At 51.0% G+C, this 24,367-nt stretch overlaps 1 protein-coding gene across 5 annotated transcripts; it reads left to right on the forward strand.

The window, feature by feature from the left end:
- The first annotated feature begins 52 nt into the window (after positions 1-52).
- Positions 53-23,611, forward strand: GGA3 (golgi associated, gamma adaptin ear containing, ARF binding protein 3). 5 transcript variants are annotated; one of them, XM_068151556.1, is made up of 17 exons: positions 53-112; positions 5,564-5,648; positions 6,392-6,467; positions 6,955-7,053; positions 8,077-8,200; positions 9,750-9,853; positions 10,865-10,945; positions 12,309-12,446; positions 14,214-14,295; positions 14,806-14,922; positions 16,001-16,261; positions 17,137-17,204; positions 17,577-17,896; positions 18,430-18,695; positions 18,875-19,044; positions 20,017-20,127; positions 21,311-23,611. In XM_068151556.1, exons 1-17 carry the CDS (start codon positions 73-75, stop codon positions 21,419-21,421), a joined length of 2,253 nt encoding a protein of 750 aa, XP_068007657.1. In that variant the 5' UTR covers positions 53-72; the 3' UTR covers positions 21,422-23,611. The 5 variants fall into 5 exon arrangements, with proteins under 5 accessions (XP_068007657.1, XP_068007661.1, XP_068007660.1 ...); XM_068151557.1 differs by lacking the exon at positions 53-112 and adding an exon at positions 4,104-4,465; XM_068151560.1 differs by lacking the exon at positions 5,564-5,648 and having other exon boundaries at positions 57-112.
- The last annotated feature ends 756 nt before the right edge of the window (positions 23,612-24,367 follow it).

A 24,367-nucleotide genomic window follows, 5' to 3' on the forward strand; every position in this document is an offset into this window, starting at 1 on the left:
CTTAGAGCTGGCCCCGCCCTCCTGTCGCGGCTCTCGCGCGGCCGGGGCGGGGCCCGGGGCCGGGCCGGCAACATGGCGGAGGCGGAGGGGGAGAGTCTGGAGTCGTGGCTGAGTGAGTACCCCCTGCCCCCAGCCTCCCTGCCTGGGGCTCCCAGCCCCGCTCCCTTCCGCCCTGGCTCCCCTCCACCCGTGCCCTCCCCATCGCCTCACCGCCACCCTCCTCCTGCCCTCCCCCTCTCCTTGCTGTAGCGAGGCGGGAGCTTCGCAGCTGACCCGGGGTCGGTGCTGCCCGGGGGAGGCTGGGGGGCGTGCGGGCACCCTGCGGATGGTTCCCCGGAGCACACGGCTCTGTCTGCGGGGGGACGCGCCCTCCTGGGGGCAGGGGGCTGGGGCCTCCCCTTGTCGGTGGTCACTCGCCCGCGCCGGTGCCAGCGCCCTGGGCGCGACAGCAGCAGGGCAGATGCGGAGCCGTGGTTGTAGGGGCCGGCAGCGGCTCGGGGCCGTTAGTTTCCCGGCGCCGTTAGTCAGTTTCCTTGTCGGGAAATGTGAGGAGCGGGCGGGTTCGGAGCTCGTCTTGCTCAACACCTGCAAGGATGTTCAGTTTATTTGGCCATAAATGCCCATGGCCCGTGCCTGTCCCTGCTGCTTCTTCTTCCCTCGGCTGGGTTTGGTTGGCCAAGTGTGCAGCCTCGGCGCTGTTGGTGAGGTTGAGAACCGTAGGGTTTTCCCAAATAAATCGCATCCGTGTGTTACACAACCCTGATTCTCAAGCAGATACATTCTGCTTTACGCCTAGCTGCAGTTTCAGGGCAGGAGTTGTCAATGTCCCTTCCACACTGACTGGACTATTTCGAAATCCTTTGTCAGGATAAGGTATTTCTGACACAGAATCTTAAACGTTGGAGACAGTGTGGGGGGAAAAAAGCCCCAGCCATGGCTTGTTGATCCATAGCCCTTGCTGAGTACCTCCTCGCTGGGTGTCTGTCCATGCTGCCTGTGAGCTTTGGGGCTGTTGGCTGCACAGGATCTGGTGCTGTGGGATCCTGACTTGGTGCTGGCAGCTTGGGAGGTGACTCTTGAACGAATCAGTCAGAAGAGGAATTGTTTTCCATACCTTCCACGCACAGGGGCTCCTGCTGCTGTCCCCAGCAGCCTGTCCTGCACATCACCAACTTCTTGCCTAGGTTTTCTTCTCTATTTTTAATAGGTATTTAATTGCAGCAGTGAGTGAAGTTCCTAAGTAGTCAGGCACCAGGCAAACAGCAGAAGGTGGGCATTACCCTGGAGGTCTTAAAGTATAAACCCATCTGTCCTTTTGGGGCCATTCTTCTCTAACAAGATGGAATAATTCTTATTCTTTCTTGTTATTGTCATCTATAAAATATGAATGCATACACAGCATCTCATCATCTGTTATAGGACTTAATGGCTAAATGGGCTGAAAGCTCTTATTTCTTGTTACAGATCAGTCCTTTCTGTCCCTTTAGCATTTTTGCTCCTCCTCTGAACTCCCACAGTTTGCCAATATCTTTTATTGTAGCCAGTGAGACACATGAAGCAACACCCACATCCCTTCCTTTTCATCTTTCTCCAAGGAGAACTGACTCACCAAGTTCAGTTTGTGTGTGAAAATATCTCTAGTAGGAAGGATATTTTGGGTTGTATAGCCTGGAAAGCTTCCTGGCTGGTTGTTTGGTGGGGGTTATTTTTCTGATGGTGGAAGTTGAGAGAGAAGTTCTCTGTGCTTGGCCAAAGCAGTAGGGTCTTCTCCACCAGGGGATGTGTGCTAGAGGGGGGTGGTGGTGTAGCAAAGGCCTTGCTCACCGTAGGAAATGTTGCAGCGAGCTGATTGCAGGGGTGTGCACATTCTTCAGGGCTTGAGCGTTGCTCTCTCATGGCAGAGGATGCATTTATGCCAGGTCACTGCCACAGTGATTTGTGCTGGTGTGATTGCATCGCTCCTCCCATGGCAGGGCAGCCTTTGCTGTAGGTGAATTACCGGAGGAGTCCTGCAGGCCAGGAAAGCAGAGTGCAAAGCTCCTGCGTCTGAGAGCTTTCACCCAGCCTCCTGAGGGCTTTTGTCTTGTAAGCATCACAGAGCTGTGTCTAATGCTAACCTTGAGCGTGTGCTCGAAAGGGAAGGGCCGGCCCTGCCCAGCAGCACAGCCAACTTCCCAGGCACAGGAAGGTGGAAGATGTCTTACTGCCAGTGATTTTCTCCTGTACCCGCGGCGTGCAGCCTGCCACGCTGCCCTGTCTCTGTCATCAGGTGGAGTCACAGGCCCATGAAGTAACATCATCCTCGTGTCCTGATGCTGCAGCAAGATCTGCACTTAAGCCAGGGCTGATCTGGCATCTTCCTGTCTCCTTGCTGACTTCAGGCAGCTGCCATGAGAGCAGGTGATCCTTCCTGTGCTTTCCTCGTGGGCAGGCTCCTTTTCTGCTCTTAGCTGAAACAGGAGGTGAGAAAATAGTGTCAGTTGTGCAAACACAGCTGGATCCTTTGACTTCAGGGCTGCCTTTCCTGCTGCATCCACAGGGAAGCTTACTGTGCCGTGCTCCTGTCAGGCCTAGGCAATGTCCAGGTGTGCAGTAGATGCAGATGGATAAAATCTTACAATTGTCTTCATTTCTTTTTTCCCTTTTATTGTTGCATGTCGACATTCTCCTTCTCCTGAGGATACAAACTACCCCCAGGAGGAGGTTGGACTCAGTGTGCCTGGGCTGGGGTTTCCCAGTTCATATGCTAAGCCTGTCCTGGGGAAACTCTTTGTTGGGATGGCTTTTGGCTCATTTCAGTAGAGAAGTAAACCCAGGAACAGAAGGCATTCATTACCAGTCGGTTAATGGTCTGTGGCTCTCTGCATTCCAGCATCTTTTCTCTACAGAGAAAATGAGCACCTTTGTTCCATATCTAATGATGCATCTGAATGTTGACTCATTAGTGTTTCAGGGTCTGGCAGAGCAACTGGTGCTGGATGGCTCTGACACTTTAGGTGAGGTATGAAGCAGCTTTCCGTGTCCTCAGTGTGGTTGTGTCTGGAAGCCAAGGCAGAGACGGTGGCAGGACCGGAGTAGTGCTGAGCCTTTTGTTCCCAGGTTGTCAATTCAGATTCACTTGGTTGCCAATGTGAAATGGGATTTTCAGGATGGGACCTGGTGGACAAGTGTCTCTGAAAGCAAGCTTTGTGACCAGTGCCAAATGGGCCATGGACAAGGTTTCAGCAGAGAAGCCAAGGATTTGATATTCCAGAGCACCAAACTCTCCTTCCTGGAATGAATCCTTTCAGATAAGGGTTGAAGTGTATTTATAAGGCAGTGCAGAGGAGCTCCCTGCCCACATTTTAAGCCTTCTGCATTAACACAGAGGGGTTTAAGTTATGCCTTGATAGACATGGTGCACCTTCAGGTAGGGATGTCCTGAAAAGGTTAAGCAAGGTAATTTAGCTCACTGGGGGTGCTGTGCTCAGGTGGCTGTAACTGAGTGGCTCCAGAGCCAGGGCAGGACTTCTGATCAAGCTGCTTAACTTTCTTGAACAAGGGTTTCACATGGAGCTTGTATGAATGTTGGAACCAGGGAGTTTCTTCATGTGGAATGTAACTTCCCTTCAGTAATCTCTCCTTCTGAGTCTCTACTGTGTGAGAGCCTTCAGTGCAGAAGCTTAGATGAGTCTGAACCAAGTCTGAGAGTGTGAAATAAGCAACCCAGGGTCACTCCAAGAAGTCATTGGAGATGTTCAGAGCAGGTTTAAAATTAACACTCGGGGTGTGGAGACGTTGGTTACGCTTTCCTGTTTGCACCAGATCTTCTTCCTGCTTTCAGGATGTGCAACCAACAAGGAGTTCATTTAGCTGAGTGTCTTTACTTCTTTGTGCTCTTCCTGCATTTAGTAAATAAATTCCATCAGCTCCAGCCAAGAACTCTCTGTCTCATCTAGGCCTGCAGAGCAATGGAGGTGCTTTGAAGCACTGAGCCATGCTCAGTGCCATTTGACTTGCATGAAAAGACTTCAGATTGTTCTAAGTCCCTGTTTTCATGATGCTTCCAGAGTGTTCAGCAGTTGTGAGTGTGGTAATAAGGTTTGAGCACCCCATATGTTTTAAACAGTTGCTTGGCTCTGCAGAGGCTGCAATTTAAACTGGGCCTCCTCTGAATCTCTTGAGTTCAAGAAGCTATCTTGGCAGCTTAGCTTGTACGACGAGATGTGGTCCTACAGTTAGTCCTCCCTGGCTGCTGCCTTTTGCTTACCCAGGGTCTCATGAATCCAGTCAGCAGCAGGCACAGATTCACCTCTGCAGATGGAATCCATGGAGCAGTTTACAGAATGGCTTTCCAGCTGTCCTTCCTGAGGAGGAAAACATCAGCAAGCCTTGTAGGGCTGCCAGGGTAGGAGGACTCAGGTGCACTGTGAAAGTGAGCTGTTGGAGTAGATGTTTGACAGCTGTTTCATCTGCCTGTGGAAAGGTAAAAAGAAATGTTTTAATGATGGGGGGGTGGGGGGAAATGGCACTTTGTAACCTAGCATGTGTTTATTTCTCTGTGATGAAAGTACAGGGATGTGTGCTGGTTTTCCCTGTCCATCATCCTCTGCTCTGTACTATCTGGCTCAGCAGTATTTCCTTTTCTCTGGCTCTTTCCCTTGCATTAAAATTTGGAGGAAGGCTTCTTAAATGCCAGCCCTCAGATACATAGCTACAGTGTGGTGTTGCTTCCCTCACAAGGAAGAAAGATCATCATGTCCAGTCATCTTGGCTGGGAAATGGGGTTACAGCAGGCATCTTGTCTGCTGTAAATGTAGTGCTCCATCAGAGCTAAGTAGAACACATGCAGAAGATGCATTCACAACAGAAAAAAAGAGAGATGCTGATAGCCTCACTGTTCTGCAATCAGTACAGTGAGCAAGGCCTGGTACCCAAGGGAGGATCCTTCAGGAGCCTGAAATAGCCCAGCCAGCAGAGCGTGTAGGGCTGGAATTCCTGATCAGGTACAGGCTGTGGTGTTTATTACTTGCAAGAACAACTCAATGTCTAATAATAAATTTCAGTTCATAATTCCCAGGGGGAATGCTCAAGACATCTACCAGATCATCTGGCACTCTAAAAGCAAGTGTCAGTGCTGAATGACTTCTGTTAAACAGCTGATGTGGCAGCTCCTCTGTGAAACTCCCATGGAATACATAAAGAATTTTCCTCTGTAGAAAATTGTGAGGCTTTGGCCTTTAAGGAATGTCAGGAAAGAGCTAAGCAACCTCAGGCAGAGGGAAGCTGAGAGAGCTCAGATGGTTTCTCCTGTGCTCTCAGTTACAGCGTGGAAGTTGCACGTTTCGAAGTGCTGGAGGCTTGGCTCCTGTGGTTTTGGGGAAGCAGGGATTCCTGCTGGAGGTTGGGATGTCTCAGCTGGGACACACACCCTTTCCCCTGACCAGACATACCCTGTGTGAACTTCTTTCTCCTTTTTAGACAGCTAGCAATGGCTATCAAATGCTTTTCTCTAGGAAATGCATGGCCTTTTATCCTGTTTCTTGTGCCTGACTCGTCATATGTTCTCTTTCCCTTGCCAAAGATAAAGCCACTAACCCATCTAACAGGCAGGAAGACTGGGAATACATCATTGGATTCTGTGACCAGATCAACAAAGAACTTGAAGGGTGGGTAGAACTTGCTAAATCAGCAGTCACACTTTCAGATGTATCATTTGTTCCTCAGACTTTCATGCTTTCCTTTCATAAATGCTGATACCACAAGGAAGATCTGGCTGCAAGAGGAACAAGCTGCTGCAAAGTGTGGTTTCTCCTTGATGAAAGGCAGCATGGCTTAGGCACAGCTGAGCACTGGGAAAAGGGAATTCTGAATCTGCCTCTGCTGTCAGCCTCCTGCAGCTGCAGGGCTCTCACCCAGCCAGGCTGGGCCTGATTGCCAGGCTGGCAAATGGGGTTATGGCTCTGGGTGCCTGGAGGGGCTTTGTGCCTTTAAATTCTTCACAAGGCTTAGCTGGAGAAACCTCCTGGGTCACAACATTGCTGTGAGCTAAGGAAGGAGTGTTTTCTTCTGGAAAGAGGAAACTCATACAGGAGAAATGAAGTGATTTCCTGAGCTGGGGACTGTACTGGGAGTTGTTTGGCCACTCCCAAGCAGGAATCTGGAATTGCTGGCTTGGACTACCAGCCCTCACTTCCTATCCTGTGTGCAAACACACAGGCTTGTGGAGGTGCCCCAAACATTTCTTATTAGGCTTTGTGCACCAATGGAAAAGATGAAGAGTACTGAATGGCACTTCCTTTTATTTGTGGGAGAAGTGTCTCATTTAGGCACAGCAGAACCTGTGCAAGTCTGGAAAAGCCTTCAGAGTGTTCACCTGCTGTGTTAGTAATGGGGATCTGCTTTGTTTCAGGCCACAGATAGCTGTGAGGCTCCTGGCTCATAAAATCCAGTCACCACAGGAATGGGAGGCAGTCCAAGCCTTGACAGTAGGTAGTCCTTACCCCTCCTCTTAAATGCAGTTCTGTATCATTGAATGACATCTGTGTAGAGGGTGAGGGGCCCATAGTGTCAGTGGGGTTCACTGGGGCTGAATGCCCTGATTCCCCTCTGCTGGGGGGGTGGGCAGTGAGAGGGAGCTCAGTTACTGACTGAAGACTCCAGATTGCTCATGAACAGTAGGGCAGTGAGAAACACCTCTGGTTGGGTTCAGTTTCAGCTGCTTTTGGTTGTTTTCCTTCAGGCAAGATTTGTGTTCCTTGTTTTGAGACCTAGTGGTGATGTCACTGACCCAGGTCCACATGGCTGAGGATGGGAGCTCAGCCCCAGGATGGGAGACAGGAGACTTATGCCTGCATGGCAGAGCTGGAGTATGGGTCCCACTGACGTGGGTCCTTCAACTGCCCTCTGAGCTGCACTATTACTGCAGAGTTGTGGTGTTCATTTCAGCCCCTTGCTTTTGTTGCTTGCCTGCAGGTGCTGGAAGCTTGCATGAAGAATTGTGGAAGAAGATTTCATAACGAAGTAGGGAAGTTTCGCTTTTTAAACGAGCTAATCAAAGTTGTGTCTCCAAAGGTTAGTGCCTGAGCTTTATGGCTTTACCTTGTGTGTGTGTCTGTGGCCTCAGTGAGCTGCAGGGCAACATGCAGAATGTTTGCAGTGCTCTGGCTGGCTCATTGTGTTTATTCTAGGGCCAAGTTTTGGGGGGTTTTAGTGCTTTGCTTACTATTCTTCTCAGTAAGTTGTACTCATTTGCCATCTCTGCACTGTTCTAAGCCTTCCTGGAGCTCAAGAGCTCCTAAAGCTTGGCTGCATGTCTTACAAACCCAAGCAAAACTCCAGCATCAGTGCAAAGGGAGATGTGATGCAGAGGTTAGAGCGCTGCAGGGTTCCAGTCCTCAGGCTGCTGCTGACTTGCTGTGTGAAGAGTGCCTGGCTAAGTCCCTCAGCACTCATAGAATCAACCAGGTTGGAAATGATCTCAGAGATCATCAAGTCCAACCTAATCCCTCCTGACAACTAAACCATGGCTCCAAGTGCCACAGCCAAGCCTTTTTTGAACACCTCCAGGGATGGGGACTCCACCACCTCCCTGGGCAGCACATCCCAATGGCCAATCACTCTTTCTGGGAAGAACTTTCTCCTCACCTTGAGTCTAAACCTCCCCTGGCGCAGCTTGAGACTGTGTCCTCTTGTTCTGGTGCTGGTTGCCTGGGAGAAGAGACCAACCCCCACCTTCATGATCAGCTTAATCTGGCAAAACCCAGACAGAAGCACCCCATGGTGTGATTGATGCAGTGAAGCATTCCCAGATTCTTTCCCCTAAGACAGGGGAGGGGGTGGTTATCTCTACTCTGTAGTTCTTAAGTAGCAAAGTCCTGGAGCCAGCAGAAAAGCTGCTGCTGCTTTTGCTGAAGGTGATCACAAAGCTCCTCTTCACTCTTCTTTCAAATACAGTAGAGGAGCACTTTTTTTTTCCTCTTAAGATGATGTATCTTAGATCATCTGGGAACTTGGATCATCACCTTGCAATGCATAGCTGTAGGCTTTCTTTCTCAAGAGGCTGTGCAGAATTGACCTATTTTTCCCCCTTGTTAGTACCTGGGAGACCGAGTCTCAGAGAAGGTGAAGTCCAAAGTCATTGAGTTGCTGTACAGCTGGACAGTGGCACTGCCAGAGGAATCCAAAATCAAGGATGCCTACTACATGCTGAAGAGACAAGGTGGGAAGTCAGCTGCTTGTTCGTGCATTCTCTCCAGCCTGTGCTTTGGGCAGGAGAGTCACAGAGTCACAGATTGTTAGGGGTTGGAAAGGGACCTCTAGAGATCATTGGGTCCAGCCCCTCTGCCAAAGCAGGGTCACCCAGGGCAGATCAGACAGGAATGCATCCAGGTGGGTTTTGAAAGTCTTCAGAGAAGGAGACTCCACAACCTCTCTGGGCAGCCTGCTCCACTGCTCTGTCACACTCACAGTAAAGAAGTTTCTCCTTATGTTGAGGTGGAACCTCCTGTGTGCCAGCTGGTACCCATTGTTCCTTGTCCTATCACAGGGTGCCACTGAAAAGAGCCTGGCCCCTTCATCTTGACACCCACCCCTCAGATACCTATGGATGCTGATAAGATGGCCTCTCTGCCTTCTCCAGACTAAACAGCCCCAGGTCTCCTAGGCTTTCTTCATAGGAGAGATGTTCAAGTCCTCCAACCACCCCTGAAGCCTCTCTTGGACCCTCTCCAGCAGGTCCCTGTCTCTCTTGAGCTGGGGAGCTCAAAACTGGACACAGTAGTGCAGGTGTGGTCTCACCAGGGCAGAGCAGGAGGAGAGGAGAACCTCCCTAGCCCTTCTGAACACAGCTCTAATACACAGCCTCTAATTATATGGAGTCAGGACAAGCTCTGAGGGGAGGCAGGAGAAGGGAGAAATTCCCTGCAAAGCTTCTCATTGTATTTTAATGCTTTGAGCTGGGTTGAGTTGGCTTTTTAAACCAGATTAGTTAGCTACCCTGCAAACACTTCTGGTTTGGTTTGCAAGGCCTTGGTGTTTTGGTTCCTTCCTAGTTTTTCTGGAGCTGGTTGTTGAATGATTTGAGGAAGGCTGATTTGAAATGCAAGAAGAGCCTCCTTGTAGCCTTTTGTGCTCTCAACTAGGTTGCTTCACAGCTGTACCTCTAGTTCAACTGGTACAAGTTTCTTGTGTAGGCAGAGTGCAGAAAGCCCAGCTGAGAAGCCATGTGGCTTCAGCACAAGGCAGAGTGGTTCCAGGAAAGCCCTTGAGGTGGAGCATGGCTCTAAGGGTGAGCCAATGGAACCACAGGGAGCTTAGCTCTTTCCCCACTGGTGGTTAGGGGTCCACTCCTCACCCCCTTTTGCAGTGCTGCCTGCTTTCCTGCTCAGCTCATTTACCCTAACCAGTGTCATGCCCTTGAGTTTGCACACAGCTGGCTTGTCTGGGACTTCACTTAGTGGTTCAACAGCTCAAGTGAAAGGGGGGAAAGACAAATAGTGGAGAGCTATTGATTGTACTGAGCTGTTAGAGGAGCAGTATGGACGTGGCAACACATTTGCTGGGGTTCTGGCTTTTATCAAAGACAGTTGTCTTTGTTTTTGCAGCTGGCCCCACTCAGTGAGCTGCTCCTGTAGTGCTCATCAGGGCAGTGTACCCGTGGGCAGCCTGCCTGCCCGCTCGTGCTGGCAGCAGCCTGTGGGTGATGGGGGGCACTGCCAGCTGTGCCTGCCCCTGCTGCTGACCCACCTGGCCTCCCTTTCTGCTTTCAGGGATTGTTATGTTTGATCCTGTGATTCCTGCAGACAGAACCCTGATTCCTTCTCCACCACCCCGTCCCAAAAACCCTGTGTTTGATGATGAGGAGAAATCCAAGGTACAGTGAAGAGTTGTGTGGTAATCACTGATGAAAAGTGGTTGCTCAGTGCATGCTCAGAACGAGGAAGTACACTGCTTTGGTTTGTATTCTGGGGGGGGTTGGTGTGGACTGGCATAGAACTCACTGCCTTGTCCAACCACCTAACCTGAAGTTCCAGTTAAGGCCTTATCTGTGTTACCATAGAGAAGTTGTTCCTGCTAAAGAACCTTCCTGCACTAGTACTGGAAGGCAGAGACTGTTTCACACACAGGACCAGAATTAACCTAGTGGCAGAAGTCTCCAAGATTTCACAGTCTGTGTCCTGCGTAGAAGCAAGAATGCAGCAACTCACAGGGGATGATAAGCCATAAATGACTCCTGAAGTCACTGAGTCCATGAAAGCAGTGCAAGCTTTGTAGCACTGGGCTGTATCCCTTTTCCCCTGAGTTCATAGGATGGCTCAGGTTGGAAGTGACCTCAGAGACCATCTACTCCAACCCCCTGCTGTGTGCAGGGACACCTCTAAACTACACTCAGCTGCTCAAGGGCTGAGGCAGCTGCAGCCTTCCTGGGCAGCCTATTCCAGAGTCTCACCACCACTGAAGAACTCCTTCCTCAGCTCCAGCTAACCTTGCTCTCCCTCAGTATGAAACCATTCCCCTTTGTCCTGTCTCCAGACACCCTTATGGAAAGTCCCTCTGCAACCTCCCTGTAGGATCACTTCAGGTACTGGAAGGCAGCTCTAAGGTCCCCCCAGAGCCTTCTCTTCTCCAGCCTGAACATCCCCAGCTCCCTCAGCCTGTCCTCACAGCAGAGGTGCTTCAGCCCTTGGATGATCTTTGTGGCCTCCTCTGGGACTCACTCTAACCTCTCTGTGTCCTTCATATGCTGGGGACACCAGAACTGGAAGCAGTATTTGAGGTGGGGTCTCAGCAGAGCAGAGGAAAGGGGAATTGTTCATTTGGATTCCTTTCACTGCCTCCCTTGGCCCTTTATTTGTTTCCTGAATATCATCTTCTCCTCCTACAGCTCCTAGCCAAGCTGCTGAAAAGCAAAAACCCAGATGATTTACAGGAGGCCAACAAACTCATAAAATCCATGGTAAAAGAGGTAAGAAATCCCTGAGGGATTGGTCCTAGTCAACAGTCTGCCTTCCAGGCTTTAAGCAGCTGGACTTCAAAGGGGTGGGGGAGCTTTAGGATCAGGTGGATGGCAGAACCTGGGATTTTCAGGCTGTGGGAGTGAGTACAGAATTCCTTAGTGGAGTTGTGGGACCCAGTGAAACTGCCCACCAGCAACATGCAGCCTTCTGATGTCTTTGAAATCCTCCAACAGTGCTGACTTGGATCTAGTCCTTGTGGTTACTGCATAAAGGGGATGCCACCTGCTGCCCTAGCAGGGCTCTGTGTGACATGAGGGTGCTGTCACTTTGACTCCAGCTTACAAGTGGGAGATGTTTGTATCAGACAAATGTCTACAGTTGGTGTCTCTGGTGGAGGACAGGGCCAGGAGAGGCAAAGATTGAATGCCCTTTGTAATTAACCACATTCTCATCACTCAGGGTGACATTTCATGTCAGGTTTTGGTGGGAGCATCCCAGCTGAGTCTTTAGACTGGTTCTTCTCCCAGGCAGGCTTCATGGAAACACCTTCCTGTTTGCAGAGCTGTGATGCATCCCCCCATGGCTGTCACAAGCAACCCTGGCTCCCAGGAGATGACTCACTGTGAATCTCACCGAGAAAAGATAGCTCCTAGACTGAAGAGGAGGGATAGGTTACTGAAATCTTTCCATTCAGGGTTCTCTTGTCCCCAGGGTGGACCCTCCTACAGCTTTAGTTAGCATCTCAAATCAGGCATGGGTGGATGTGTTCCACCAGGGTGTGCTGCTTGTTCCTAGTAAATATTTTGCTTCAAACACATCTTTGTTGTAACATGGCATCAAGGGACCCCCCCCAGAAAAACCCAACCCCACCTGAAATTGTCAGACAGGAACTTTGGGGAACTTTTCCATTTTTAGTGGTGCAATTACACCTTCCAGTCTAGCTGATGAGACTGCTTGGAAACAGAAGAGCTTCTCTGTTGTGTCAGAATCACAGAATGGCCCAGGCTGGAAGGGACCTCCAGAGGTCATCCAGTCTGACCTCCCTGCAGTCAGCAGGGATATCCCCACCTAGACCAGGCTGCCCAGGGCCTCTTTGAGCCTCCCTTGAATATTTCCAGGGAAGAGGCCTCAACCACCTCCCTGGGCAACCTCTTCCAGTACCTTCATAGTAAAGAACTTGTTCCTAAATGGTGGTGAAGCGACAGCAAGCAAAGCCTCACATGAACAGAGAGGGGCTTTGGTGGCCTTTTTCTAGCTTAACCTTACACAGGCATTACTTGGCAGGATTTACAGCTGGTCTCTGCTGTTGTGATAGGGAAGACCTGGAGAGGGAAACTCACTTTTTTTCTGTCTGTGCTTTACACCCTGAAGGATGAGGCCCGGATTCAGAAGGTGACAAAACGAATGCACACGCTGGAGGAGGTGAACAACAACGTCAAGCTGCTGAATGAGATGTTGGTTCATTACAGCAAAGAGGACTCCTCAGAGGCTGATAGGGAGCTCATGAAGGTGAGTGTGAGCTGCTTCTGGGTTCAGTTGTGGGCCCTTCACTCCAGGAAGGCATTGAGTTGCTGGAGCATGTCTGGAGAAGGGTGACAAAGCTGGTGGGGGGTCTGGAGAACATAGGATAGGATAGGATAGAATAGAATAGAATAGGTTGGAAGATACCTTCAAGATCATCACATCCAACCCATCATCCAACACCATCTAATCAACTAAACCATGGCACCAAACACCCCATCCAGTCTCCTCCTAAACACCTCCAGTGATGGTGACTCCACCACCTCCCTGGGCAACACATCCCAATGGCCAATCTCTCTCTCTGTGAAGAATTTCTTCTTAACATACAGTCTAAACCTCCTCTGGCACAGCTTGAGACTGTGTCCTCTTGTTCTGGTGTTGGTTGCCTGGGAAAAGAGACCAGCCCCCACCTGGATACAACCTCCCTTAGGTAGTTGTAGGGAGCAGGGCTGAGGAGCAGCAGCTGAGGGAGCTGAGGATGTTTAACCTGGAGAAGAGGCTGAAGGGAGACCTCATTGCTCTCTGCAACTCCCTGAAAGGAGGTTGGAGTTAGGTGGGGGTTGGTCTCTTCTCCCTAATATCAGGTGATAGAAGGAGAGGAAATGCCCTGAGATTATGCCAGGGGAGGGATAGGTTGGAGATTAGGAAAAACTTCTTTGCTGCAAGAGTGGTGAGGGATTGGAAGAGGCTGCCCAGGGAGGTGGTGGAGTCCCCATCCCTGGAGGTGTTCAAGAAAGCTGTGGCCATGGCACTTTGGGACATGGTTTAATGGCAATGGTGGTGTTAGGTCTGTGGTTGGGCCTCATGACTTTGGAGGTCTTTTTCCAACCAGAGCAATTCCCTGATCATTTTTCTACAGCCTGGAGTTTTGCAGAGAATTAGAAAAGGTGCAGTACAATGGAGAGCACCAGGGAGAAACACAAGTAGTTGTTAGAAATAGCAGGAAAGAAAATGACCATGGTTTGAAAGCCTTTCACCAAGGGACTCAGTTTTGCCTCTGCCTGAAATGAGCTCCAGCTGCTCTCCAGAAGTGCAGTGTGGCTGAATCAGGAAGCTGTAATTCTTGCTCCTATTAGGACACAGTGATTGCAGATCATCACTGTCCCTTACAGCTCTGTGGATGAAAAAGCTCAAGGCTGAGTGGAGTGGAGAGTAGCTCCTTCCCTTCAGTGGAAGACTTTTAGCAAGTGGTAGAAGGTTGGCAGCACATCAGGAAGGTAAAAATCATCCACCAGGGCTGCCTGGGTAGGCCCAGGGCCTTCAAGAGTTGCAGCTCATCTAACTAAAAAAGTTAAACCTCCTCCTTTTTAACAAGGAGCTCCTGAAATGGTGATAAGAAGCTGAAAGAACTGCTTCGTGTCTGTGAAACACTTCCTTCCTGCCACCTTTCTTGCCTGGTTGCAGGCTCTGAGTAGTGTTTGCAGCACAACTGAAGCATGATAGTTGAAGCACAATTCTCCTCTTCCTCAGGCTTGTAGGGAAAAAGGAACACACATCCCTTCTGGACCAGAGCTGGCCAGAAGTGCTGATGTGCAGGAGGACTGAGAGATGTTGTGTTGGTGATGCAGGCTGTGCTCAGCCTCCCAGACTCATGGAATGCTTCAGCAGGGCAGGGTCAGGGGATCTTGGGTGTCCAGCCATGCTGGCATGTTCAGCACAAGGAGGCTGGTTTCTCTCTTCTGGGCTTTCCAGTGTGTGTCTGAGGGCTCATTCTGTGCTGGCTGGTATTGCTGATGACAGCCTTTGTCTTCCCAGGAGCTGTATGAACGGTGTGAAACCAAGAGACGGACCTTGTTCAAGCTGGCCAGTGAGACTGAGGATAATGACAGCAGTTTGGGTAAACTGAGGCACAGTTCTCCTGCTCTCAATTGCCTCTGTGACATGGGACTGTGCCAGGGCTGAGGGAGGGAGTGGCTGCTGTGAGGACCTCTCTTCACTGTAGATGCACTTTGCTTTGAGCAAGCAGATGAAAGGCAAGATCCTCACCTCCTAAAGCTTATCATTTCGATTCAGGCAAGGATTTGACAGCAGAGCTGGAGGTTAGGGAGGCTTGGGGGAAATAATGGGGGACAGCTGCTGCTTCAGAGAGGGGAGGGAACTGCTGTGGGGAACAAAGACTTGGACTCACGGTTTTTATTGTTACTGTAACTTGGATGGACCTAGGAAGGTCAGGGTAGAGCTTAGAGAAACATGGCAAAGACATGGAAGCCCAGAGCAACGGAGCTCCTAGCCAAACAGTTCTGTTTCTTCTTGCTGATTCTTTAGCTGATAACTGAGTGCTCTCCTCATGAGTGGGGGCAAAGTGCCTGAAGTCTTGGGAGGTCATTTTTGTCTCTCTTGCACACAGGGGATATTCTGCAGGCCAGTGACAACTTGTCCCGTGTGATAAATTCCTACAAGAAGATCATCGAAGGGCAGGTGATCAATGGTGAGGTGGAGCTCCCTGTGATGCCTGCAGTGGAAGGTGAGTTCCTGGGAAGCCAGCTGCTTCATGTTTGGAATCCTGCAACTCTGAGTCTTTTGGACTAGTAATTGTGGTAAAGTGAGGCTTTGGTGGTACTTGTGGCCAACAAAGTACTGGATCAGAGCAGGACAGGGCAGCTCCTAAGCAGTGAATCAACAGCTCTGGATGTGAGCAACGGTGCTGCAGCTTTGCTGTTTCCATGGCTTGTGACTCCCTTTGATACCATCAGTAGACAACCTGCATCTGAAGAGTTTGTGTGGCTGGAAGTTCTCACACATTTTCCTCTCAGCATTTGTCCTCTTTCTTCCTGGTGGTGTGGAAGAGGAGGATTTTTACCAAAAGGACAAGAGCAAGAGGCTCTGGCCAGCCTGATCTAGTGTGGGGTGTCCCTGCCCATGGCAGGGGGGTTGGAGCTAGATGATCCTTGTGGTCCCTTCCAACCCTGACTGGTACTGTGATAAGAGCAGGAGAGTGGGAGCCAGGCCAGGGGTCCTGTTCCTGACTTGGCCAGCAATTCTATTTGTGACTTTAGGCCAGCTGCCCACCCTCCACTGCAGCCTCACCACAGAGAGCTCTGGAGATGTGTGTGACAGAGTGACCATTTGGAAGCCACTTAAGCATTGCTCCACGGGGAGCAGCAGAGGAATGCATAATGCCTCTTGGCAGCACCTTACTGGGCAGGACTGTCCTGAATACCAAGATCCAGACAGGACAAATTTTCCTCTCTGCTGGCTTTTGTTTATTGCAATTCTGTGAGTTCCCCCTGAGCCTTATCTGAGCTGAGAAGACTTTGAATTCTGCTGCAAGTAGTACCTGGGGAGGAGCAGTGGCTGGGGCAGGTGTTGCTTTTCACAGAGACCTTTCCTAAGGGTCTGGGTTGTTTGGAGTAGCTTGTGGCCAACAAATGGCTAGGTGGGGAGCATGTGGGCTTGCTTTGTTCTAAAGGGCCACAAGCCAAGGTGGGAGGAGGAGCTCTGTGTCATCCAAACCATCTCTCCTGTAGTATCATCTGTGCCTTGGGTTTGCCCTGAGCCTTTTGCCTTCTTTCCTAGTAGTGCTCTTCTCCTGTCTGCTGCAGGGAGTAACTCCACAAGTAACCTCAACACCCTCATTGACCTTGCTGGACTGGACGTCACCAGCACCCCGCCACCTCCAATGCCACCCAGCACCCTGGCACCAGCCCCCACAGCAGCCCCAGCCCCAGCTGAGATCCCCATTCTCCCGCCTCCTCCCCAGGCCTTCCGGAGCAGTTCCTCCAGCCAGGTGGAAGCCGCCCCGGCTCCGCACAGCAGCGCAGCCAACTCCCTCTCCCTGCTGGATGAGGAGCTTCTCTGCTTAGGTGAGACACTGAAGGACCCAGACAGGGATCTCTTCTCCCAGGCAACCACCAGCAGAACAAGAGGACACAGTCTCAAGCTGCACAGGGGGAAGTTTAGGCTTGGTCTTGGAAAGAAGTTCTTCCCAGACAGATTGCCCATGGGAGTGGGCTGCCCAGGGAGGGGCTGGGGTCGGTGTCCCTGGAGGTGTTTGAGAAAAGCCTGGATGAGGCACTTAGTGCCATGGTCTAGTTGATTAGATAGGGTTGGGTGATTAGTTGGATTTGATCTTGGAGGCCTCTTCCAGCCTGGTTGATTTGGTGAGGGGCTCCTCAAGCCATGCCTAACAATAAGGCTGTGTTCTTCCTCCAGCCTGAGTGTGAGGGCTGGCTGTGTGTGGTGTACCTAAAAGGAGCATGAGATGCCTTTGGCTTCTAGAGGAGCCCCTTGCACCATCCTGAGTGTAAGACCTGGTCAGTGAGCCAGTGTTAGGACTCAGATCTCCCCAGAGCAGGCTGCAAGTGAAGTGAGAGTTGAGTGCAGCTGTAGTCTGATCTCTGTAGGTGCTTGGACATGCAGCCTGCAGTTTGGTATGGATTTCACCCCTGACTCTGTGACTGTGCTAAAGAGCAAGGTGCCTTAGAGAGCCTGCCTGTGGAGCCCAGATAGAGCAGAAGGTGGCCCTACAGATCATGAAGAACTGTGGGTGACTGTCAGCTGCTGATGCTGTCAGTCTCTTTTCATTAACACAGACTTGCAGCCCATTTCAGTCTTCCATCAGGTTCTTGGGCTCTGGCAGAGCTGAATGAAGTATTTTGATGGCTCTGGAACAAGTGCCAAGGGATGGCACCCAGCTCATTTTCTCCTCCAGTCACCTACTTGTTCCTTTTCCTTTCAGGCCTGAACGACCCAGCCCCTGCAGCAGTGAAGGAGACATCAGAAAACAATCAGTGGAGCATGTTTGAGGTACAAAGGAGGGACTCAAGGGAAGGGGAGGGAGGGGCTGTCATCCTGGGAGGTCTCAGGACACACTCTGTCACCTCAGAGGAACTACACGTATAGGGGCAGCTCTTCCTGAGGGCAAGTCTGGCTTAGCCCTGCAATCTGTGTCTGAACAGAGTAGACATCCCAGAATGTGGCTTTCTCAGCTTCCCATCCTGCTCCCCATGATGTTAGCACTTCCTTTGCTTAACTTACAGATCAGATGTAGCCCTGACATAGGCCCCAGGCTTTGCTGCTTGCCACCCAGCACCAGGTTTTGCGGTAAATCTCTGTCACGGCGCCGCCTGCCACAGGGGGTAGCAGTGGCTTGGAGCATCTGCCTGTCCTCTCTTTCAGAACGACCAGCTGGACCTGGACTTCTTTAACCCAAAGATGGGGACTGCTTGCAACCCTGCAGGGAACCCACTTCTCCATCACGCACCACAAACCACGTCTGGAACATCAGCGACGCTGCCCTCGGCTTTCACAGCCTCTCAGACTGCTCCCAGCATCCCAGCACCAAACTCAGCACCATTTGTATTCTCTGCTGGGCCAGCTGCCCCTGCTGGGCCTCCTAAGACTATTCCAGCTGCTCCTGGGTACTTCAGCTCACCTGTAGGGAGCAATACATCACAGAAGATGGATGCATTGGGACAACTCCTTGAAGAAGCCAAAGGGTAACTACAAGTCCTGGACTTTGCTTTGTCTCTGCAGGTACAAAGTCCAGCTTGCTGCTGCACCAGGTTCAGAGGCAGACTTTCTGCTCTGGTAGAAATGTCTCATTGGGGCTTTTGCTCTCTGAGGGTTTCAGTTTACAAACTAACACGAGGGTCCCACCTCCAGGAGGGAAAGGCAGACACGACTTGGTAGAGCACAGCAGCTGTGCTGTTGCCTGATACAGTTGTGTGGTGTGAAGTTGAAGAGGCTGCTGAGGTAGAGAGGCCTTTGCCCATTGAGCCTTGCTCATCTTTGCCAGGGTGGACTTCTGCTTTCTTTTTGACTTAGAGGAGTGAGGCCTGGCCCTACCAGCACCACCACTTCCTAACACCTAGCCTAAACCTCCCCTGGCGCAGCTTGTAGCTCTGCTTCTTAGGTGAGGCCGTCTTGAGTCACAGGCTCCCTTCAGGCCATTGCTTTGTCCTCATGATCTGCAGTTCTCTCTGGGTTCCCTTTCAGCTCAGTTTCCCATGTGTTTCTGTCTCTCTTGCAGGACTGTCACCCAGGGCATGGCAACACCCTCAGGGTACCCTGGGGTTACTTTGCCAGCCGCCGCCACCTCCGCCCCGTTAATAGCACCTGCAGGGCTGCCAGCCACTGCCCCAGGAGCCCCTCCAGTTCCTTTCCCAAGCAGCTGCACTGCTGGCACAGGAAGTCCTCTCTTCCAGCCAGCATCATTCCAGCAGCAAGGCAGCCCCATGAAAGCAGCTGAGATTTCCTTGGCCAATGTCCACGTTCCCCTGGAGTCCATCAAACCCAGTAAGTACCCCACGCTTTTCACCTCTTTCCGAACACCTTCTGACAGCAAAGCTTCTTGACAAAGCTGACAAAGCAGGAAGCAAGGATGAGATGTCCCAGCTGGGCAGTCAGATTGCCTGCTGCTGCAGGTGATTTCTGCAGCACAAACCTGCCTCCCTCTGCCCTTCTCCCCGTGGCAGGCAGTGCCCTCCCGGTGACAGCCTACGACAAGAACGGCTTCCGGATCCTGCTGCACTTCGCCAGGGAGTGCCCCCCGGGGAGGTCGGACGTGCTGGTGGTGGTGGTCTCCATGCTGAACACAGCACCACTCCCTGTGAAGAACATTGTGCTGCAGGCTGCTGTGCCCAAGGTAGGGAGCCTGGCCCTGACTCTGTGGTCAGGAATGCTTGGGCATGAATTCAGGGACTGGGGGCAGCCTGGCTCTACCTTCCTATAGCTGTGATGCTTCCAAAACATTAAGGTGGTTGTCGGGGACAGAGGACACTGAACAGGGTGAGTCAAGCACTGCAGGTAGTTCTGTTTTTCTTGCTAGGATCAGTCCAGCTGTATGTGTTCATGAAGGTGGCTCAGCCAGCACAGGGCTGTTGGACAGAGCCACCTTTGAGGTCTTTAGAGTCAGAATTTCTGAAAGACAGAATCACAGACTCCCCATGGTTGGAGAAGATCTCTAAGATCATCAAGTCCAACCATCATCTAGCTCTGCCAGGGCCACTACTGTACCACATCCTTGAGCACCACATCTAGATGGCTTTTAAATGCATCCAGGGATATGATTCAGCCACTTTCCCTGGACAGCCTGTTCCAGACTTTGAGACCCCTTTTGGTGTAGAAGTTTTCCCCAGTGTCTAATCTAACCTCCCAGGGTGAAACTTGAAGCCATTTTCTCTTGTCCTGAAGACAGCCTAAACCTGACAGTGAGTTCCATTGTGCTCAGGGCACCCTGATCTGGGTCCCTGCTTACTGCAGGGGGGGTTGGACTAGATGACCTTTGGAGGTTCCTTCCAACCCAGACCATTCTGTGTGGTTCTTACTGCACCTAGCTAATTTTGGATGGCCAGCTTGTCTCAGCTGTGCTCTACCTGTTGTTGTGAAGGTGTTCTCTGACAGCAGACAACTCACATAAGAAGGTGCTGTTTGTCAGTCTACCTGTTCCTGTCATCTTGTGCCAGCTGGGCTGACTCTTGCTTCCTCATCCTCACATCTGGGTTGACTCTCTCCAGTCTGGATGTGTGTGGTTATCTCCCCAGCCTGTGTGTGAATCTCTCATTGTCCCCAAGGCAGGAGTTGATCCCTGAGGTTCTGTGTTCTTTTCCATTTGCAGTCCATGAAAGTGAAGCTACAGCCACCCTCTGGCACAGAGCTGTCTCCATTCAATCCCATCCAGCCTCCTGCTGCCATCACCCAAGTCATGCTTCTGGCAAACCCTGCGAAGGTGAGAGGGGCAGATCATCATGGAATGGGATTTCTCCTGTCCTCCTTGCTGTGACCTGAGTTCTGTGGGGAGGATGAGCCAAACATTTGAGCAGATAGAGCTGTTTGTTCCTACCTTGCCCTCCAGAGGAGGTCACTGCTCAGTGTTGGTGTTTCAGCTCAGGGCTCTATGTAATCTCTTCTCCAACAGACTCTGTAAGCAAGGAGAGGTACAGGGAGGTCCTGTTCTTCTGTCCCAGCAAAAGGGCAACAGTCATCTAAAGCTCAGCTTTAAAGGGCAGCTGTCAGAGCGGTGTCAGTAGCTGGTCTGACTCCCAGATGCACTGCAAGTGCCTGGCAGTGGTGATAATGAGACTGATGTCAAATTAGCTGGTGCTGCAGAAATAACTTGTGCTGTGTAGGGGATGTAGCCTGACAGACCTGAACCAGCAGACAGATGTCAGAGCACATCAGCTCCAGTATTTGAGGAAGTGCCTGTGAGCAGCCCAGCAAGGTGGTTCACACTTCCTTTGCTGATGAGCTCTTTTTCCCTTGCTGTAGTTACTCATTTCAGTAGCCTGTTCCATAGAGCTCAGAGCTGTGTGCTGAAGCAGTGTCTAATGATTGACAAATCTACAGGTTGCTGCTTGAGAATTGCAGCAAAAGGATCCTTGAAGCATCAGCTGGAAGCTTTGAGGTCCAAAAGGAGGATTGTTAGAGGGGTTTGTTGAGAGCACACGAGGCAGATGGAGTTCCCCTCACTGAAGGACTGGTTCCCTCTCCTGCTGCCCTTTTCACTGAGATTTTTGCAGAGCAGGAGTTGTTTTTTGTCTTCCTCCACATGGTGAGGAATTCAGTTCTGAAAATGTTGACCTCTTCCAGCAGCATACTTCAGGCTCACTGGAGAGCAGCTGAGCAATGGGCGCTGGCCACGTGTGTCCAAACTGTTATCTCAGGCCATTCCTGCTCTTCTCCTGCTGTTCCATGCTCAGCAGTAAAGCTTTTGTGCTATAAAACCTGTCAGGTAAATAACTCAGGTTTGCTGACTAGCTGAACTGCTTCATGACCTTTAACCTTGGCCCTCCTCCCCCTGCTACAGGCAGCAGGAGCCTCGTGCTCTCTGTGGAGCTCTATCAGGGAAGTGTTTCATTCAGGAGCGACTGGGGCTGTTCTCACGTGGCTCTTGGGTTTTGTTTTTCCTGCAGGAGAAGGTGAGGCTGAGATACAGACTGACCTTCACACTGGGAGACCAGCCCAGCACAGAGGTTGGAGAAGTGGATCAGTTTCCCCCAGTAGAGCAGTGGGGGAACCTATGACCTTAGGACACTGCCAGAGACTCTGTGACAGGACCAGGAGAGGATCCCACAGGACTGGAAGGAATGTGCCGTGGGGAGGGACACACATGCTATCCACTGGTGATGTTCAGCTTTGTTTACATGTCCTGACCACTCTGCTTGTAGCTTTAGTCCAGAATGTTTTGCCCCACGTTGAAGGGGTCCTGGAACAATTCTGCCAAGCGTGAACTGAGTGGCAGCCAGTAACAGGCAGTGCTGGCTGCTTTTATCTTGCCCTCTGGGTGAATCTGGTTCTATCTTCCACTCTATTTAAACTTGAAGTTACTGTGTTTTGAAGGGAGACCAGTCAGCAGGAGGGGATTTAGTTGCCTTGCTCCTGTGCTGCTGTCCAGAGATACCTACAGGCTGGTGGGGTGATGATGCCACCATGAGCTTCCTCAGTGCAGAGCCCTTACATGTGCCCTCCCTTGGACTTTACCTCCTCAGTGCTGGACCCACTAAGCATGTTGAGCAGGAATGCTGGCTCTCTGAGGGGATGCTTGTTTGTCACCCTGAAGTGGCACTTAGCTCCCTGCCTCCTTCCCAAGGCTCAGTGTCAGCAGAGCCTGGCTGCTTGTTGTGCCACACTGCTCTGTCTGCAGTTCTCTTTGTTTTACATTGTCCCTCTCCTGTCTGTTTTGGGCACCAGGGGCTGAGCTCCATTTTAAGGGTTCCACTGGTTAGTTTTCTGCTTTTGTTGCATTCCATAGTGTGGGGGAAGGAGGAAATGAAATGTGTAGTGAGGAGGTAAAGAAGGCTGGAGAGGAGTGGTCAGTATTGGTGGAGGACAGCACCTGGAGTGCAGAAATGTCTTTACAATCACTGGTGAGGTGCAGTGACTGAATCCAGGGACAGGAGAGGTGTCTCTCACATCCCCTCATGCAGGCAGTATTATTATTGTAGTAGAATAAAGTGTTTTATTGAGAGGAGTGCAATGACACACAAGATGTAAATAATAGAGCTATAGGATACCTAAATAGGAACAAGCAGACAGTGAAAGGAAAGAAGGCTCTGCTGGGCTCTGACAATGCATGTGCTGGGTCTAATGCCCTCTTTTATTTGTTCCCTGTATTAAGTGGCTAAGTGCAATTGTCTCCACAAAGGAGAAAGCAGTTTGGCTGGACATCAGTGTTCTGCACAATCAGGGGCAGAAGAGCTGACCCCTCCAGCTCCAGTCTCACAGAAACGAGGTTTAAATCAGCAGAGCTTGATTCCAGCAGCCTCTTCCTTCTCCCTCTTGCATTCCAACCTGAAGGAGTGCCTCAGATGGGCTTTGGGACAGGCTGGTTTGAATTATCAGGGGTTTTATCATCCATTGACTGAAGCACAGGCAGGGTGGGCCCTTGGACTCTGAGCTCAGCGTTTCTAGCAGTGCTGTGAAGCAACAGCTCTCACCAAGCCGTGGGTGGGAGCAGTCAGCTCAAGCACTGAGAGACTTGGTACAGGAGAGCCCTGCCTGTTGTAGGAGAACTCCAGAGGAGAACCTGCTGCTGGAATTAATGTTGGCTGATAAAGCCATCACTGCAAACACAGCTTGGAGTTACTTGTAGTTGAATTTTCCTTACTGTGTTGCAAAGTAAAAATCAGTAGAGGTGAACTCAACAGGTTCAAAGGCCTGAGGTCCTAGTTGGAAGCACCCAGGTAGTTGTAGAAGCCCTGAAGATGGGATCAAAGCTTGGCCAAGGAGCTTCCTGTAATCTCTTGGTCTGAAGCTCACGAAGGCCCCAGCCTTGTAGATGCAGAATGCAGGTGAGAGGGAGGGGGAGGTTGCCTGGATCCTTAGAGAAAGGGTTTTAAATTGGTGGACTAGGATAGAGAGGACAAGGGGAGAATCCTTTCTGCCTCAGACATGTTCTTGCCAGCACTTTAGACACAGTAGGCATGAGGGTAGTGTGTCCTGAGGAAGCGAGTCTCACTGCTTTAGATGCCTACAGGTGAATCTCACTGTGACTTGGAGGGAGTCAGCGGAGCTCGAGTTCCCTCTGCAGAATGGCTTTGTTCTCGGTGCCATGGTCTGGCTGTGTGACAATCCAGTGTTCAAAGCTTTGGAAATGAAACTATGAATGTCCCTTGTCTGCAGGGTGAGGTTCCTGCTTCATCCCAACAGCCACACCTGTACATACAGCTCGAACGCGTCTGCTCTGCTGCATGGTCAATAAATGGTTTTCCCTACCCTGTGCTGTGCAAGGCCCTCACTGACCACTGCTCAGATTCCCACCTCTCAGCCCAGCATCCTGGGACCACCCAAACTAAAGCTAAACTGGAGAAGTTGCTGTTTTGCAGAAGTCCAGTGGTTTAAAGGTGGAATTCACATCAGGTCTGGGTGTTAATAGGTAAAGCAACTGAAAAAGCCAAGGCAACGCTTGGGAAGTGATTGGGTTCCTGTACTGGGCACTGCTGAGGCCACACCTCAAGCCCTGGGTTGTTTTGGGGCCCTCACTCCGAGGACATTGAGGTGCTGGAACATGCTCAGAGAAGGGCAACAAAGCTGGGGGAAGGGTCTGGGGAACAGGGCTGGTGAGGAGCAGCTGAGGGAACTGGGGCTGATGAGCCTGGAGAAAAGGAGACTGAAAAGGAGAGCTTCTGGCTCTATGGCTCCCTGAGAGGTTGGAGCCAGGTTAAGGGTTGGTCTGTCTCCTAAGTAACAAGTGACAGGATGAGAGGAAATGGCCTCAAGTTGTGCCAAGGGAGCTTTAGGTTGGACATTAGGAACAATTTCTTCACTGAAAAAGGGGTCAAGCCCTGGAACAGGCTGCCCAGGGCAGTGGTGGCGTCCCCACCCCCGGAGGGGTTTCAAAACCATGTAGATGTGGTGCTGAGGGACACTGTTTGGTGGTGACCTGGCAGTGCTGGGTTAACAGTTGGACTCAAAGATCTCAGAGGTCTTTTCCAACCTTAATGATTTTATGCTGCTGTGGGTAGTGAGGT

Source organism: Melanerpes formicivorus, unplaced genomic scaffold, assembly GCF_026170545.1.
Source record: "Melanerpes formicivorus ecotype bairdi unplaced genomic scaffold, bMelFor1.0.p_v2 SCAF_21, whole genome shotgun sequence".
Lineage (NCBI taxonomy): Eukaryota > Metazoa > Chordata > Aves > Piciformes > Picidae > Melanerpes > Melanerpes formicivorus.